The sequence below is a fragment of the Aulostomus chinensis genome, chromosome 14 (assembly GCF_037954235.1).
Source record: "Aulostomus chinensis isolate RoL2024-O1b breed Wild chromosome 14, RoL_Achi_v1.0, whole genome shotgun sequence".
Lineage (NCBI taxonomy): Eukaryota > Metazoa > Chordata > Actinopteri > Syngnathiformes > Aulostomidae > Aulostomus > Aulostomus chinensis.
In genome coordinates this window covers 2,807,003-2,821,047 of record NC_141333.1, presented here as the reverse complement: position 1 = coordinate 2,821,047, position 14,045 = coordinate 2,807,003, and the positions used below count along the sequence as shown (strand labels likewise).

Sequence of the window (14,045 nt, the reverse complement as noted above, 5' to 3'; positions counted from 1 at the left end):
GGTTGTTCGTTGTTAACATTTGTTCTTTCTCCTTTGACTCCATGCAGCTCTCCCTGGAGGGGCCACCAGCTCAAGCTGGCACAAATGAGTTCCACTGTATTTCACTTGTCACAGCTGAAAAGCAACAAGGACAGACGTTTGTCCTTGAATTGTGTTTTGATGTGGTTGGGAGGCAGTGTTTTCCATGGATAAAAAATGTAAATTAAATGACTAAATTTATGCCTCTCAAACGGAACTGAAGTCTAAAACAAAAAGCAGTGCCAGTCCAACGTGCTAATGGTTCTTAGGAGACGCCGCTCAGTTAGGGAAGGTGGTGGCGGTAAAACCACACAGCTGCTAACATCTGCGTGCTAGTCTGACCAAGTGGATGCATATTTACAGATTTAAGTTTTGCCACTGCTGGCGTCTGAGCTGCTTAGTAACTGAACACATTTCTCTTCAAAAATGAAGAATTAAAAGATGAATCTTATCTCTGTTCTGGATGCTTCTTTTAGATCTCAGACGATTTGACTCACGGAGAGTTTGCCTAAATGTTACTTGTGATTATATGTGGATGCACACAAACGCGTGGCGTGACAATGGTCCCTGTACTCATATTTCCTTTTTGGCACACACACAGCCTTCTATTGTACCAAGATAATCTAATTGCGACTCAGCTAATTTTAGCAAAAGTAGTACACACACATTTGGCTGAGTGCGACGCTGTGGGACGGATGTAAAGCGCCGTTAAACCCTCCAGCAACACGCACCAGTGTGGTCAATTAGCACAGAGAATGAAGGTGGGAGGACAGGAGGGCGACAGAGGGCTGAGGAGGGATTAGTGTCATGATCAGAAGATGCTCGCTAATGGGAAGGTCAGGAGAGCAGTGGGAACACGGACACAATGAAATCTTTTTTTTTTTTATTTCATTTTGAAAATAAGTATTCTCAAATGCTTCTTGGTGTAACAGTTGGAGGAAGCCACAGTTCAGCAGGGATGCTAAAGTTGTGCTCGGTTTATTAAAAATTGATCTGTGAAATAAGCGTTGCCTTGCAGTAGCAGCCTCCCACCTGTAGGGGCTGTTAGCCAGCTAGTTAGCAAGGTTCTTAACGCGTTAGTTAACAAGCTCGTAAGCGCGCTACCAAGCAAGCTTCTTAGCGAACCAATTAGCAAGCTTCCCCACGATTTAGCTGGCAAGAAAGTGTTTTTTTAATAGGTAACTGTAGTGATTCTCTGACCTAAAATAAAACTCAACACCAGCTCTGCACCAGTCGCACATATCAAGTGTCCCACCACCAAGTTTAGCACGGCACACACGGCACCAGATTCCTCACCAGTAGACAAATAGCCAAATTACTTCTTTCTGTGTTGCGATAAATCTCAACTCCAGAAGAGGCAGACACAAGTTATGCATTCTGGTTGTCAAGATGCAAAGACAGACACTCCTGCACAAACGTTCTAATTTGCAATGGAGATCATAAATCAAACAAGGCCATGTTTCAGTGGTGCTACTTTGTTTGTGGGGAATTTGCCAAAATTGTGAGACTGAGTTTCTCCAAGCTGGAAGGTTGTAGCATGAGGCTTGTTTAGCCTAGTTTGCAGTTTTCAATTCCCTCCTTCATTTTTTGCTCATGAATTGTATTGCTGTTTTTTATTGTTTATCTGAGCATTTATTTCTAAACGCTGTGAAAATGTTGAATGTATTTATTCCTGGTTCTCCTGTTTATTTTGTGTCCAGTCTGATGTTTCTTGTCACAGCATTGACAGCCTGGTAGTTTACAACACTTTTCCTGGGTTTATGCTGCTATTAGAGCCGAGGCCCCTTGCAGCCTGGAGAAATAAAATTGAAAAAGTAACCAGCAAAGGAATAATCCCAATCTCTTTAATCTTAATTTAATGTCAACCCCATGTTTCCCCCTCACTATCTCTCTCCCCCTCTCAGTCTATCATCCGTCCTCTTGCAGAGACACATGGCACTCATGGCATTCCTCGCGTTCCATTATAACAAGCCTCATTCCCTGGAACACTTCCTCGGCTCTGTCCCTGCTTGTGGTCCCTGGGTCCCAGACCGGACCCCCCCCCTCCCACTCCCTCCCCTCCTGGTGATTATCCCTCGACATCTGTGGCTCCCACTGCAGAGTGTCACAAGCAGCTAGACCTTCCAGTCGAGCCGTATCTGCTGAGCAGTCTGCCTGTCGCACGCGCTGGATCCATCCCTCCGAGCTGCCTGAGCTGTGTAGGGAGCAAGACCCAGAAAACCTGTGGAGGGGCAGAGGAAACCTGGGGAGACGGACTCCATCACACCCATGAGAGACATGGGAGGAAAGGAAAAGACCATTCTGGTGATTGCAAATGTGCCCAACTACCAAGGGTGAGTGGCTCTTCTTGTACCTCTGAGCACAAGCCCCTAACTCTCATTGTCATACCTGCATCTTCTGTGTTATTCAACAGAAATGTGAAGCAACCTGAGACCTGCGTAGGGGAGAGGTTTTGAATTCTAACACCCCTTTTCCTGGGGTATCACTTACACCCAGTGCAGGGTGCCACTTGTCAAGTTAGTCCAGACCGAAATAATGATAACAGGTTGACTCATCAAGCTGGATGAAGGTTAAAGATTGTTCATATCAAATAGAACTTTTTCCAAAACCATCAACATTGCTCTGCAAAAATATGCATATTTATATGCTGCGGCTGCGAGAGTGTAGACGGTTTCCACATGAAAAGAGAGCGTGATACATCTCAGACATAATTTTGATAGAAAGCAGGCTGTAACTCCATCTGCTGCAGACCTGAAATAAGGCCACTGCTTTTATTTTCTTGGCAAAATGGAAAAGCACATTGAGTAAAAGCTCTACAGTTACACTCTTCTGCCAAGGTTGCTGAGTTGAAGTTAGTGTGAAGGATTAGACAGGCTGCAGGCAATAAACATGTCATTTGGGGCACAAATGAATGCCTGCAAGTGTAGTACAAAGTATGCTGTGCAACACGAGCGTGTGTACACGCGGGCTGAAGCGTGTTCTCGTGTACAAGGTGTACTCTCCCGACGCCTTCAGGGATACACATGAATACTGCAACGTATGTACTTTCTATACAGCGCAGCAGAATCTCAGGACAGGTTCGATAACAGTTTGGCCTCGTGCGGAGCAAACATTCCGAGTCCATCTATTTGCACTCCGGAGAGCAATGGCGATGAAACGCTGATCAGGACTTGGCTTTGGCTGCGACGAACGCGGCGCTGAGCTGGTCGGTTTGACAGACGGGAATCTTGGGTTTTAAGAGAGAAAGATAAACCTGTTGATCACTTGATATTATGGTGCCAGGCACTCATCGTGTTTAATTTGGTGTCTCGTTAGTGTGAGAAGTAGCCGCAGTCACTTGAGTATCCTCACTAATGAGGCGGTACAGTCCCAGAAATGTGTTCTGTATACATTTTGGAGTTGGAGCTGTGCGACCTTAACATAGCTCCCCTCCAGGCTACATGAGAAGAGTGTTTACTTTTTATTTACTGAATTTTATTCTTGATAGTTGAAATTTACAGACTTGACACCGAAGAAAATACTTGATGATGCCGTGTTCTATTTTGCTCTTCGTACGCACGCACTCAGACACCTCCCCTGCATTCCAATGGTTTATAGGCTTTGATGGCTGTTTCCATGCCACTTCTAAACCACGACAACAGTGGCCCCGGACAGATACCCCCCCACCCCTGCGAGGTGAAGGCTCTCCAGGCGAGACCGCCGTCCTACTCAGGCTGTCTGGGAAGAGACTGATACTTTTAAAAAAGCTCCTAATCTTCTTCCTCACATGTAACAAACAAACCCCAGAAGCACTTGGATACTTAAGAGGATCATATAAATGGATGCATGGACACGCAACACAAACACACACACACACACACACACACGCACACAGAGCCGACTCGGTGTCTCTGCACACCACTTAATGTTATCTTAGCTGAGAGTGACTGCAATATGTTTACCAAGCAGCAGATAAACTAAGCAGAAGAGATCATGTCAGGATTTTCATTCCAGAATGTGACACATAAAATGCTGATTAGGGAGAATGAACTCACCCTGACTTATTGTGCAAAATTTAGATCTGGCTTGTTCATCTCCAGCAGGTCCAGTATCAGCCTCCACACGTGTCTGAGCCAAACAGAAATAATCTGAAACCCTCTGTTCTTTGAACATAAAGTCTGGATTTGAAGATTAAATGTCACTGTCAGTGTCATCAACTCGGCTTCGCGCAAACCCCGTGCATCATTTGACGCTATATAAAAACAAGACGCGGGCCTGCTTTGTGCGCTTGTCAACCTTTGTGCGCATTTATAGGAATGACACTTCATCTCTGTGGCACCTTTCAGAACTAAGGTGACATGGTGCTTCACCAAAAACGGCGTTCAAAACAAGGCCAAACTAAAAGAGGAGCGCGATTTACAGCAAAGAGGTGAAATAAAGGACTTCAAAATATGCGACAATTATACCAACTGGTACAACTGGGGGTTTAAAAGCTCTTAAAAGTGTGTTTATTGTCCCCATCATGAGGATGTTTCCCCACACCATCTTTCTGGAAGAATCACAACAACATTTGGCCTCTGTTTTCTAAAAGAGGATGCAGTCTTTTTTTTTCTTTTTCTTTGACCTTTTTGCCCTCTTTTTTGACAGACTTAGCTTCTCAACTAGCATAGTGAGATGACTTGATGCAGACGAAATTATATTTCTCTCACGAAATAATCAGTGAAACCCCTCAGAAGAGTCTTTATTCACACGTCGTATCCGTCACCCAGCTGTGCTGTTGTTCTTCCGACAGCGCTAATCCCTCTCTGCGCCCAGCTGTTCCTGATCAAGAAATTGCTCAAGCATGTAATTTATCTGCTTGTTAAATGACAACGTCTCGTTTTATATTTCTTCATGTGTTAAATACACAAGAGGCAACGTGTAAATAGGATGGCTTAGAAACAGTTAGGAGGCGTCTTTGATGTAACTGGGTTAGCCGTTTTCCCTTACCGACAGTATCTGTGCTAAGCTAGCCCAGGACCTATCAGTACCGCTGTGCTTGACACACACACACACACACACACACACACACACACACACACACACACACTGATGAAACAGATATGCATCTATTACTCGCCAAAATGTGATGTAGGTTAATTATTTGGGTTATAGCTAAGTTAAGCTTGGTGATAAGTTTAAATCTACTGAATGTGAATATATTAGCTGTACATGAGTGGAAATATAGCTAATTAGAGTCTGTGGTCCCAGTAACTGAAGCGAGTAACAGATCTGCGGTCAGTTTTGGACCAGTCAAGGATGTTGTGGTCTTCCCAACTGTCCTCCTTCACTCAAGAACCCATTTTTGTCCTTAAAATAACTCAAGAAGCCATTAAGAGGAGAGGCAGTTGGAGTGTCGCCTGTCACTCTCCCACTGTGTCTCTTCTGTCAATGTCTCCATTGTCCCCAGCTTGTACTTCACACAATTAACCTGTTACGATAAAGCCACAGCTATGTGCAGACTTCCGTTCAGAATCTGGCCTCAGTCCTGAACCTGGACCACACACCTCCTCCTCCATTAGCATTATTCTCATCAGCAGCAGTTTGCCTGCGTATGGGCTTCTCATTCCATGAGCCCCCCTGTGGACGTGAGTAGATTTACTTCCCACCTGTGGGGAAGTTGGCAGGAGTTTTGGCAGCGATGTTGCCTGTCATCGCTTGTCATCTTGTGGTACATTTTGCATTGGGGGGGGGGGGGGTAAACCATGCCAGACCCCCCTCTTATTATGATTTTTTTTTTCTCCTGCTCTTTATTTATCCAAACATACACCAGCGGAGCGGCAGAGTCCTCAGGGTCTCAGCGATCCATCGCTACTTTAAGAGTTATGGGACACATGCAGCTCTTCCTATCGCTTACATAGAAGGATTATGATGGGGAAGACAGATAGGAACCCCCCGGTCGTTTGGTAGAGGGGAATTACCGAGGACTGCCAAGCAAAGTAAACATACACAGACTACAGCATTGCTTGGACAGTGAGGCACTCGCTTCTGGCATACGTGCACACATAAAACAAAGCCACATACCGTTCACAATACCATTACGTAACGGATGGTTCATGCAACAACTGCAATGAGTCAAAGCCACCACAATGGAAAGCAATCCATTCAGCTTTAATGCCCGTCTGCCTGGCAACAAGCGCTGCGGCTGGTCCTCCAGCTCAAAGCGGGCTCTCACCGATGGAGGTTCTCCATTTCTAGTGATAACGTGCCCCCTGACCCCTCCGTGTACTGTGGTGCACCCAAAATAAAGCCCTTTAAAGTGACCGACCCTGGGTCAGCCAGCCTCCCCGGTGCACCCGGGCTCTGCAGGGCTGTGAGCCATCTCAGCACCAGTTGATAGTCCAAAACAGCAGGGTGGAAGGACTCCTGAAACACATCTCAGTGGGTCAAACTTGGCAAACATACAGATAAAACCTGAATTTTGTCTTTTTGAATCTATGAGGAACGTGTTTAATTATTGTAAACCAACCTCTTAGGCCACAGGGACTGGTTTCCTGTCTTTTCTACACTTCTGGTGGTTTGTTGCCGTGGTTGTCATTTGTCTCCGTTGTGTTTCCCCAAAGTTGTAAGTTGGCTACTCCAAAGTCTCCCCAAGTCTTACAGCAAGTTTGTCACCACGAATAGAAGACAATCGGATGTGCGTTCATCTTCCTGGGGGGTCGGTGCCTTTAGAAGGTTGTAGTGTCGCTGGCGGTGGAGATCCAAGAGGGAGAAGAGCTGTTGTCTCCTGTACGTAGCGAGGCGGGGAGTTAGTTGGAAGTGTTCTGGCTGCCGCTGCTCCCGGGTTTGGACCGGCACACTCGGCCCGCAGCTGGAATTCTCTGGATTTCTCTACACACCTGTCACTAGTATCTCCACGCTGCTCTGAAAATACGAGTAACGAGATTTGTTCTTTAACTGCTTGTAAAACATCTGTGGCTTTACCATGTAATGTGTTTTGCTGTGTCAGGGCTCCACAAAGTCCAATAAGGACGTATAATATCCAGAAATACAGCCTGTGGACCAGAATGCAAACTTAGCAGTGCCACAGTTTGTCCACATTTGGGTGGTTTGTGTGGGCTGAATTCTGGGCTACCCAGTTGTGAAAGATGAAAAACGCCACCATCCCCTACCCTTGGCTTATCTCTCTCTCTCTCACTTAACCGGACCTTGGCACTGACATGTCCGGCTCTCACAGTGATTTGTAACTGTTTTGGAAGCCACGAGATCCGCCACTGGAAAGAGCGCTGACGAAATGAGGTCGTATCGGGACAGAAGAGGACGTTTTTAGAAGAAGTAGTCAGGTGGATCAGGGGACTTGTTTTTCCACCCCAGATTTAAAGTTCTGACATGAAAATAAATCACAGAATGCAAAGAGCCAACACGAAACAGGTGCATCCCTGGCCACTCCTCTGCTCCCGAGCTGAAATCAAACCCTGAGAGACCCCCTGATGCTGAAGACCGCTTCACGCTCCACGCTGAAACTGCATCCACTCTCTGACCTCGGTAATTGTCAAGCAAAGGCAGGACATTTACTCTGCAGAGGTATAAATATCCCCGGTGATCTTCCATGACTCCCCCGGAGGCTCAACAGGTAGAGCGCAGCGGAAAGCCAGCTGTCCCCAGCAGGCGTCAGGGCGGATTTCTCCACCTCGTCACCAGTCATCCCAGTTGAGTGTGATACAGCTGCCCAGTGGAGGGCTACATCAAAGCATGAGCCGGCCGCCGTCTCAGCCGTGTAGAGGAGAGTTGGCCCAGAGACCAGGACTGATTTATACAAGCGTGTTCTCACTTTTAGATCCCCTGATTTTTATTCATATTTTTTTTAGACAGGATTTCTCTGTAGGCGTCATTTATTTCCTCCAGGTTCTAATAACGTTGATGGTGGAATTTGTTGGCTAATTACCTGACATTCGCTTGCATTTTTGTCTCATGATATGTTTTTCCATCAAAGTTTTACAGCTATTTTGTTTTTGTTTTTTACATCAAATTAAAGTCCTGAACCTGAACAGCTCAAGACGGCCAAAGCGTGAACAAGAAAACAGAAAAAGCAACTCGTCCGATGATTGATTTTGGAAGCCGTGAAGAAACTTTTTAAATCAAAATTCAACTTGATGCAGTTCTTGAAAAATGCTCAACACATTTCAAACCATTGTTTTTAATCCCAGCTATGGTTGGTTAACTTTTGTTTCACAGCATCCAGTTGGTACAAAGAGTTTGGGGGATTTTTTTTTCTCCCAGACTTTAAATTTAAAATGTGGAATAAAGTGAATTTGATTAATTACCACAGTTCTATTTTTCCTGATGGTAACACAGGTCATTGGTGATTATTTCAAGGACTTTTGGAAAGTTGAAAATCTGATGTGATCCTTTTTTCTTTTTTTTTTTCAGCATCTGGTGGAATAATTTTGTCAATTAATCTGAAAAGACAAGATGGATTGTTCCGCCGTTTCATTAAGCAGTTTGTTGTAATTGCAGGTCAAACAAGAAGACTCCTCTCAACGAGTCTGTTTCTGGCAAGAAGAATGCAAAGCTCCCGATATCGGCAGTGCCGCCACCGATACCCATGTCTCCCATCGTTGAGAAGATGGAGGGGCTGAAGGCCATCCGTAACCGTAGCAACAGCCTCCGCCTGGGCCGCCTGGCCTTCTACCGGCACCTGGAGAAGGTGGAGACCATGCGCTGCTTCTGGGAGCTCAAACACGTGGAGCTGGAGGGAGGAAAGCAACAGGTAACACGCTCTGCTTTTGTCGTTTCAGCTCATAGTGAGCCGGACCAGACCAAGACCTGATGAAACCTCCTCCTTCATGTGAAGGTTGGACAGGAAGAGTCAGGTCTTTGTCGATTCGTGCGCAAACTCCTCAGCTCCGCATGAATTAAATCAGAAGTTGAGGACCTTTCCCAAGACCTCCTGAAACATGAGGGTGCGCTCACACCTCCGATTGTCGCGTTCTGATGGTACCCCCCTTGTCACGTCCCCGCTTGACCGTGCTCATATTGCTGTGGGCCTGACCCGGTCTTGGCACCTTCACCGTGCGTCATCGCTGAGCAGCACACGTGAGCCCGAGACGTGGCTGTGAATCCTGCAGATCAGGTTTTATATTTCATGACAGGAGCAGGCCAAGACAGGAGTAATCTGGCAGGAGTGGGAGAGGACAGAAGCAAAGACCCTCCCACTCATCAAATCTACAAGAACTTTGGGGACCAGCAGGACTGAGATTAAACAAAACCCTCGGCCGAGGGTGTTCCTGTGAAAAGCCCTGCAAAGCTAAATCTCTGAAAGAGATGTCTGATTACCTTCTTCAGTTTTATAAATCGATGGATTAATTTCTCCCTGCTGCTTTTTACCATTTAGATCATTCTTGATCAGTTTTCCTTGCTTTGTATTTTTCGTTCAGTTTTTGGTGAGTGTCTGCCCTTTCTATTTGTGAATTGAGTAATGTTGCTAATCTAAAGAAAACGTTTCATCGGTATCAAAAGGATTCCCATGCAATTTTGAAATAACCGGGGGATTCTGATTCCCCACCGGCCATTTCTGGCCCTTGCCCTCTCTTTTAAGTACATTTTCAGCATGACTTTGCTTAACATAACAGAAGGAATCGATCACTTCAGATGTGAATGATTCAGACGGATCGGTTTGCAGCCAGTTCTCAGTTCAAAGCAGTTCTTGATTCCCAGTTGAGGGAATTGAACGGAATCTTTTCACAAAACAGACCAAGTTGGTCTTGTTGCCATCTACTTGTCACAACAAAGCCACATGTTTGACCTGAGCCGCCATCATCAGAGGGACCTAAATAAAGTCCTCATTTGGGGCCTGTTCTGGTTCTTTGCACCTGTTGGCTCCATGACCAAGCAGGTGACGCACAGCATGGCCACTAGAGGGAGCTGCAGATCTGTGAATGGTTATATTGGTTGTTTGAAGGCCCCTGGCTCAGGCTCTCCCTCTCTCTTTCTCTCTCTCTCACACACTCACCCTCTCTCCCTCTCTCTCTCTCTCTCTCACACACACACACAGGCATACACGCATAAAACCCCAGACTGCAGTAAATATTTGGCAGAGAGTCAAGGACGCACACAAGATGGCGCCCCGGGCTGTTTGAGGTCACTCTGGTGTGACTGACACCACAATTAGTTCATCTGCTTCGATTTCACGGAGAGCCGCTTTTGCTGTTACACTCGCTCATCAGCAACAACAGGTTCCACTTTAATTTCAGGTGTTTGTGACATCAGAGCCTCAGGACGGGTGATGTGTGTTTGACTAGACAAATAAGACAATTATGTTACATGAATTTGATATTACTATTCAACTGTGGCAGGTTGTATTTCAAAATAAAGGCCTGCAGGGGCTCCATGGGAAAAAAATTCAGTCAGCTGATGTAGTTGTAACCGTGAGGGGCCCTTAAAGGGATATTTCACCCAAATACCGTATTTGGCCTTATAAGTCCTCACAAATTAAAGTCTTGAACTCACAAATGTGTTTTACCTCCCTACTTGACTTCTTGGCGACTTCAGAATGCATACATACCATTTTTAGCTAACGGAGACTGACAGCTAACAACAAGACTGTTCTAAAACGTCACTTCACAAATGCAGAGTGCATCATCCAGGATCATCCAAGTCTTCTCTGTCCAGCAGTTTGCTCACTTATACACAAACACCTTAAGAACCAAACGAAATAGTCAAGAAACACTTGCTGTACATCAGGTTCATGCCCCAGGCTCCTCCTCTAACCTCCTCCTAAGTGTGAGCAACTGGAGCGTTCAGCTGACAAGGCCACGGCTGGACGAGGCAGATGTGGATGTACCGCCTTGGACATTAGAGCATTTGAAACCAACGGTTTTCGGACAGCTTTTAGCTGTCAGTCACCATTAGCATCAAGCTAAATGTATGTGGCTGGCTCTGTCTGCATTCTTGGGTCACAAAGAAGTGATGAAGCAGAGGAAGACGTGTGAGCACTGGCGAGCCATCGCCGCCTCTGGTGACTCTAGTTTGAACGTGAATACATGGTCACACATCTGCTTCACAGGATTCTGGAGTGTGAAGTCCACCTCTGGGTTTTTTTGTTGTTGGTTTTTTTTATAAGTGGTTCTGTGTCGCTTTCCATTCTCCGGCATCATGTGAACGCCTCACACGGCTCCACCATCCCTGCCCAGTACCTTCCCTCAACCCCTCCGAGCCCCTCATTTATCAAAATGCCATCAAAAAAGCTCCAAATGATCAAATCAGATACCAATTTGTGGCGTTTATTCGATAACGAAAGCGTCATACGTTCAAATATCAATTTGTAAAGTGACAAAAACTGCCAGTTCAGCTCAGAGATGTTGTAGCGAAGAAGTAAAAGGGGAAAGAAAAGCAAAATCTCAGGAGCAAGTCTTTCAAATTCATCCCTGAATGTACTTGGTTAAATACTTTGGTCCACTCCACCATAGCCTTTCAGAATAAGACGACAAACACTTGAACTCAGTGAAGAAAAGTCCAGGACAATGTTTGCATGGTTGGCATTTCAACTTTATGTTGTTTTTTTTGTAACTGTTTTGTTTATGTTTTATCTGGTTGAGCTGTAAATCTTGGCGGCGGTGCGAGAAATGTTCCAGCTACATGGGAGGCGCCGCGTGTCATCCAACACCTCCCGTCCATCGCCTCTCTCACTCCGTTCACTCTCTCCTCGAACTCACCTCTTCACCTTTGATCGCTCATCTTTTCTGCCTTCTGTCCATCTGTCCATTGTCTACCTCGCTCTCTCCCTCAGTTTAATGGCTAAAAACTTGCTGTTATCAAACGCATGCCGGCCCATCACCGGATCCTTCGGCTCCATTGCTGTCACCTCAGCCCTCAAGTTCTCCTCGGGTTCCCTCTGGGGAATATTTGTCCTCCCAGGGGTCCTGCACTGTAACCCCTGTGAACCTTGACCCCCCACCTGTTGCTGCCTGTTAAATAAAGCTTGCTTTAAAGTGCTGCCTCTAAGCAAGTCTGCTCCAAAGGTTGTAAGAATCTCAGACTTGCTACAAAGAATTTCTGAAAGCTGCGAAATGAATAATAATTTAGTCGCTTTTTTTTTTGTGTTCATTTTATCAATAAGCAGATACAGGCTCTGTAGCTACGAGGGCGTGAGGAGCAACAACCACCGGGTTGGAGTTGAACGTTGATTGTTACCAGTGGTCCGTGTCGGACAATGATTGATGTGACGTCAAGCTGACGTCGAATACCGACAGCAGCCTTATTTTATTGGATTTATTGGATTCCACTCAAACGTTTCATGTATCATCCGATGTGACATTTTGTGGGTCATCAACGTCTGATGCGTCTGTGAGGCCACAGTTCGATTTTCCAGCTGTCCAACGTGGCGTTCGGTGTCCGACCGACCTTAATCTGATGTTGGGTGCTAACCGGAGGTCATTTGATCGACGGCGTTGGTTTGTCTGGTCGTGGGATTGTGAACTCATCTGTTAGCACGACAGAACAGCGGATTTGCTTTTGGGATCTGATGACTTCATCACCTCGGCGGAGGAACGCTGTCCCTGGCACAACAATGTGCAGTGTATTTGACAGAGGAAAGTACAAGGAGGCTAAACAGTTCAGGGTCCCAGGGGTCAGGGGTCAGCTAGGACACAGACAGAAAGGCTTAATTAACACATAAAAAGTGGATCAGGGAACTTCTTGTTTGCTTTCTTGCAGTTGTATGATGTGTGTTTCTTATGTTCTTGTACTTGTGTGTATTTGTACTTTGTTGTGCTTGAGAGAAACCAAAGATCAGTTGACTCTGAGGTGGACGGTCGTGTGAGTCCATCGGCTCAATCATCAATATATCAAATATGAGTTCGGACCACCGGGTAGCTGTGCTCCAGCAGGTCATCACCTCCTCCCAGGAGGAGTCAAACCTGCTGGCGTCCCTCAGCTCCTCCTCAAATTCCTCTGCTTGCCTTTTTGTTTTTGCCTCGTTTTATTTTCACTTATGGTTGTAGTTTGTTCAAACACGAACTACAACGACAATGCTGGGTTTTTTTTTCCCCACCCAAAAGATGTTTGCGGAATGCACCCCCCCGTGATTTCCTGATGTTGGTAGTTGATGCGTAACAAAAACCACACGTGTAACCACACGCGTGTAAAGGTGCTCAGGTTAACAGTTCTGACTACTGTAAGCCCACGAATGTAGCAGGAGGAGGTCTGATCTGCTGGCGTGGTCGTATTCCGCTCTCCAGTAATTGTCAACTCTGTCCAGATGGATAGTTATGAAGCACACACACGCACGCACAAACACACACACACACACACACACTTGCTTTTAACTCTGAAGGCACTTAAACCTCCAGTTTGTCTTGACTTCCCGTCGGTCTTGTGCAGCGAGGTAAACCACGCATGACCACTCAGACGCGAGGGTTTGTTTACATGCATGCGTGCGTGTTTATGAGGAGTGATGAAGAGCTTCTGTCCAGCTAAAATGCTTATGCATGCGTGAAGTGCTGCGTCTGAAGTTAGAGGATACCAGGGGGGTCTCACTAACATGCCAGCAGGAGCAGCAGGCATCTGATTCTGCATACAGCAACGACACCCTGAACCTAACACCACCTGTCCCATTCTCGTCTCAGAGACGGCATGTCCTCTCCTTTTAGGTCCAGGAGTGGGAGGCAGGGAGGAAGCCGGGTCGAGAGTGAATGGGTGGTTGGGTGGGTGGCTTTGACAGCGCCGACCCCTGTTCCTGTCCGAGTGTGTAGTGGGCAACACACCGGGATTAAATGCACAGCTAGAGGACCCAAATAATCCAGGCCTGCTGTTGTGCTCCATGTCAACAACTCGCTGCCTGTCACCGGAGAGGCCACTCTAGAGACTCAGCCAGTGCAGGTGGACTACAGCAGGAGCATTCCATCATGGAGAACCTCCTCAGGGACAAAGATATCTGGATATTAGGGAGTGTGTGTCTGGTGGCCACGTTTTTGTGGCGACGGCTGTGGAATTTATTGTCCTTCAAGAAGAAGAAGAAGGAGGGGAGGACGGCTCCATCAGACATACAGGTAACGGACACCGAGAGGTTC

The 14,045-nt window shown here is 46.3% G+C and overlaps 1 protein-coding gene across 2 annotated transcripts in view; it reads left to right on the top strand.

The window, feature by feature from the left end:
• The window catches only part of mylk4b (myosin light chain kinase family, member 4b), a 42,915-nt gene that overhangs the window by 7,835 nt on the left and 21,035 nt on the right, over positions 1-14,045 (top strand). For both annotated transcript variants that reach the window (XM_086223261.1, XM_086223262.1), the window contains exons 2-3: positions 1,923-2,351; positions 8,494-8,746. In XM_086223261.1, the coding sequence (XP_086079387.1) occupies positions 2,287-2,351; positions 8,494-8,746 (318 nt within the window). In that variant the 5' untranslated portion in view covers positions 1,923-2,286. The remainder of the gene's footprint in view (positions 1-1,922; positions 2,352-8,493; positions 8,747-14,045) is intronic.